The 4,922-nt window shown below is 40.9% G+C and overlaps 1 protein-coding gene across 1 annotated transcript; it reads right to left on the bottom strand.

Annotated features, from left to right (window-relative positions):
- Nucleotides 1-248: 248 nt before the first annotated feature.
- LOC128599713 (SH3KBP1-binding protein 1-like) lies at nt 249-2,475 on the bottom strand. Its single transcript, XM_053611618.1, is given in 2 exon segments — nt 249-1,072; nt 1,075-2,475. Coding segments are annotated over 2 exon segments (1,563 nt in total). The 5' UTR covers nt 1,970-2,475; the 3' UTR covers nt 249-404.
- Between the last annotated feature and the right edge of the window lie 2,447 nt (nt 2,476-4,922).

Below are 4,922 nucleotides of genomic sequence, written 5' to 3'. Positions count from 1 at the left end.
GAGAAGGGACAATGCACGCCGTGGTAAATGCCCCAATGCTAGAAGTGGCCGGAGAAGGAGGCCCTATGCTAGTTCACAGACCCTGGACATTGGAAGACAATACAAAATGTACATTTTATGTGCCATTTGATAGAGTGTATCCCCTTTATTAATAGGCACTGTTTCAAAGAGGATCAAATGTTCACTTGTCCAAATGTCAAAAAAAAAAAAAATCCATTTGGTGTTCTTATGTTTTTCACATGACTACATTTCACATTTTCTACACAATTTTTTCAAAGAGAACTGGTGAATTTTTATGTCCTCATATTCTCCCTTTCTGTTCTTCTTTCTCTATTCTCTTTCCTCTTTCCAATTCAAATCGAAAAAAGATGTATGGAAACTTTTCCATGGATGGATGGTCTTTTCTACCTTTTGCCACTAGAGGAGAGTCGTACATAGAGTTTATCAGTGTCAGGAACTACGCGCTGAATAAACACCTGCTGGTCATCTCTCTCTCCATATGGACCAATCTCAGTGCCAGCACTGCAGCCTGCATGTCCATCAATGTCATCCAGTGAGACGATTTTAAATGAGCTGAGGGGGGTGGAGCCTGGTTGGGTGGAGATCATTCCTCTGAACCGTGTTACAGTCCAGGTACGCACATGGTTATTATCTGCACACACTGAGATGAGGTGTTTCTCTGACAGCATTATTTTGGTAACAGGACTCCGATGAACACTGAATGTCTGAAAGAGTTGTGGCCCTGAGCCCACTGTCTCGGGGTGCTGAACAATCACACGCACAGCTCCTGAGCTGGTGCCATATGCAATCTCAATCCAGTTCCCACTGTCACTCGTTTTAGGTGTAAGATAGACGCTAAGTGCTGTGATGGCGTCTTCGCTGGGATCTCGGTACAACTCTGTCACCAGCAAATCGTTATCCTTCATCCTTAATGGAAACTTCTGTACATCGATGTAGTAAATGGATCCGTTATTACAGCCAAGGATGAGGAAGGACCCTGCTGTGTCACAACTGTTTATGGGAACCACATCCTGATTCTGCCAGTGTTTTGTTACAGCATTCCACACACCCACTTTCCTGTATGGCTCGTGGCAATGAGCTGATTCCCCACAAAGAACAGAGCCTCCACAGGCACACTTAAGCTAAAGACACCAATCTCATTTCCATTTCCTTCAGGACAGACTGCCCATAATATGATCTCTGTCCCGGACGCCACCGCGACCATCTTGTCATTGTCTCCTAGTGACCCTCCCATGACTTTAGCATTGAGTGCGACTTGATCGATGATCCAGTCCAATCTGGGGCGCGAAAACACTTGCTGCCACCCTGTCGACTCCTTAACCCTGTAACACACCACAAACTGTGCGTAAGCCACTGCAATCCAGTTGTGATGGCCACATATGATCCGTAGCATTCCTGGATCTGAGCCCTGACCTGAGATTTTCTCTTCTGTAGCAGTAATTTTTGCCAGCATGCCTGTGTTGCCTAGGTTGGGCGGCATTGTGTTGCTGCGTCGGACCATGGCTCTTTCCAGAGGGACAGCTCGGCCAGCCATGAACTGAGAGCCGGCAATGCTGTGTCTGTTCCTGCGCTTCACAGGATACACTGGAGGAGGCAGATAGCCATTAAACAGCACTGAGCCACATGATGAGCGATCGAGTTCATTGCACAGCTGCAGTTTACGTACTAATGGAGTGATTCCATAGAACTCAGCTTCATGCATCAGTAAATTCACATCGGTAGACCTGGGGTGCAGTTCTTTAGTGCGCAGGAAGTTCAGAATAGGAGCAAAAAGTGAAGGCTCACAATCTATGAAAATCGCTCCTGTTTCATCTTTTAAGGTTGATATCTGGCCACTCAAGAGGCTTGAGAAAAAGGAGTCTGGTACCCATGTCAAAGTCTGCCTGGAGGTACTGAACCTCTTTCCTCCGACGTTTAAATGAATAATATCTCCAGCCACTCGTGCCATGACAGCATCCAGTTCATATGAAGCGCATATTTTAAACAATGCCTTATCGATTAACGCTTCTCCATAGCATACAGTCAAATACAAAAAAAAAAAAAGAAAAAGATTAACAATCTGAATATCCAGCCATCTCTCAAACACCTCAGGATACAACTTCCGGTTTTATTTTACCGACATTGGAAGACATTAGGAGCAGCATGACGCATCTGCTGGCTCTCCACGAAGTAGGAGGATGAAAGTTTGGGGATGAACTTCAGATATTCTGCAGAGAATTCAGACGCACCACTCATGAAAGATGACTGCTCATTGCAAAATCTTGGCACAAACTGGGTCAAGGTTTCACGTGAATTCCCAGAGGATGATGTCTGCCTGATCAACCCACAGTGGGATGATGAAGTCAAGGCAAGGTACAGAGCACAAATCGCGGCACTCCAGCAGAGGCTGACAAACACCTTTCCTGTGCGACTGGACATGACAAAAATAGCGATGTGTAAACAACAAGACTCAGAGATCATAAGATGAAGGACAAGTGTGTTGATTTCATGCTGTCCTCTGCCCTTCATTGCACAGCACGAGTGCAACAAGGGAGAAAGAAATGTTTCTCATTTGTAAGTCGCTTTGGATAAAAGTGTCTGCTAAATGAATAAATGTAAATGTAAATGTAGATACTGATGTTGAAAAAGAATGGTTTATGGATATAGCAGAAAGTGAAGAGCTGTACCTAAAGTCACTATATTGGTGTGACAAATTTTGTGCATGTTCAGTCAAATTGAATGACACGCAGTTGCATGTATTTTTTGTCCCAAAATCAGAGCCTCATGTCTCATTAGCCAAAATAAAGAGCAAACAGTGGAAAGATGTGGGACCATGGGTCAAATTATGTGAGACTGAAAGAATTACAGATTGGGAACATGAACCTACCTCCAACATATGGTACAGCCCGACGCTGGGAGTTATTAAAAAGTTCTTTCAGGAAATGCGCGAGGTTAACCGGGATGTCATTTGTAATGACAAGGGAATGTTTCTGAACCTTGGAACAAGTCCTACACCCCGAGAGATACACTCACAATTGAAGAAGGTGCCTCTCGGGCTGTGGGCCTAAGGGAAACATGACACAGGCCTGATTAGAAGTGCACCAAAAACGTGATCACGCCCAAATCTGACTTTAGGCCCAGACAATCTTAATACCCTCTTAAATCAGAAGCTATTGAGGGCATTAGACCAGATTTCAATTCATTATTGAAGGCAGGGGTCATTGTTTCCTGTCCTTATTTGTCAGTGCGCACTCCAACATTTCCAGTGAGTGAAGAAAAATAAAACCTGCAACCTGGTGAATGGTGATTTGTAGAAGATTTGTAACTTTTCATCAAATGTGCCCTAACAAGACTTGTTCACATTCTTCCTGTGTATCCATACTCAGTGGTGCTCTTCAGACGCTGAAAACGCTATACAGCAATTTTCAAGCGGCTGGGATCGAAGGAAAGTGTTTTTTCTAACAAAGACATATATTCAATTGTGTGATGTTCTCCAATAGTATATTTTTCACATATTCATGACATAATATAATACTATGACATGTTTCTGACCTAAAATGATATGAAATATGATTGTTTACATTAAAATGTACAAGTTGTTAATAAAGTAAGATAAGCTGAAAAAAGTGACAAATGAAGTCTAGAAAGTCACTTTTCATCAAATGTGCCCTAACAACACTTCTTCACATTTGTCCTGTGTGTCCATACACACTGGTGCGCTTCAGATGCTGAAAACGCTATACAGCGATTTTCACGCGGCTGGGAGCGAAGGAAAGTGGTTTTTCTAACAATGGCACATAAGAATTGCTTGATGTCCTCCAATATTATATTTTTCACATAATATAATACTATGACGTGTTTCTGACCTAAAATGATACGAAATATGATTGTTCACATTAAAATGTACAAGGTGTTAATGAAGTATAATAAGCTGAAAAAGTGACAAATGAAGAGTAGAAAGTCACTTTTCATCAAATGTGCCCTAAAAAGACTTGTTCACATTCTTCCTGTGTGTCCATACTCAGTGGTGCGCTTCAGACGCTGAAAACGCTATACAGCAATTTTCAAGCAGCTAGGAAAGTTGTTTTTCTAACAAAGGCATATCATCAATTGCATGATGTCCTCCAGTATTTCATTTTTCAAATAATATAATTCTATGACGTGTTTCTGACCTAAAATGTTATGAAATATGATTCTTCGATATGATTCGATATGATTTTAATATATTGTACATTAAAATGTACAAGTTGTTAATAAAGTATGATAAGGTGAAAAAAATGACAAATGAAGCGTAGAAAGTCACTTTTCATCAAATGTGCCCTAACAAGACTTCTTCACATTCTTCCTGTGTGTCCATACTCACTGGTGCGGTTCAGACGCTGAAAACGCTATACAGTAATTTTCAGGCGGCTAGGAGCGAATGAAAGTGGTTTTTCTAATAATGGCACATAAGAATTGCTTGATGTCCTCCAATATGATGTTTTTCACATATTAATGACATAAAATAATACTAAGACATGTTTCTGACCTAAAATGATACGAAATATGATTGTTTACATTAAAATGTACAAGTTGTTAATAAAGTATGACAAGGTGAAAAAAGTGACATATGAAGTGTAGAAAGTCACTTTTCATCAAATGTGCCCTAACAAGACTTGTTCCCATTTATCCTGTGTGTGCATACACACTGGTGCTCTTTTGACGCTGAAAACGTTCAAGCGCTGTTCAACAATGTTCAAGCGGCTGGGAGCAAAGGAAAGTGTTTTTTCAAACAAACTCATATAATCAATTGCGTGACTAACTCCAATATAATATTTTACACATAAAATAATACTATGACCTGTTTCTGACCTAAAATGATACGAAATATGATTGTTTACATTATAATGTACAAGTTGTTAATAAAGAATGACAAGATGAAA

The sequence above is a fragment of the Ictalurus furcatus genome, chromosome 23 (assembly GCF_023375685.1).
Source record: "Ictalurus furcatus strain D&B chromosome 23, Billie_1.0, whole genome shotgun sequence".
Lineage (NCBI taxonomy): Eukaryota > Metazoa > Chordata > Actinopteri > Siluriformes > Ictaluridae > Ictalurus > Ictalurus furcatus.
This window is presented reverse-complemented; position numbering and strand designations above follow the sequence as displayed.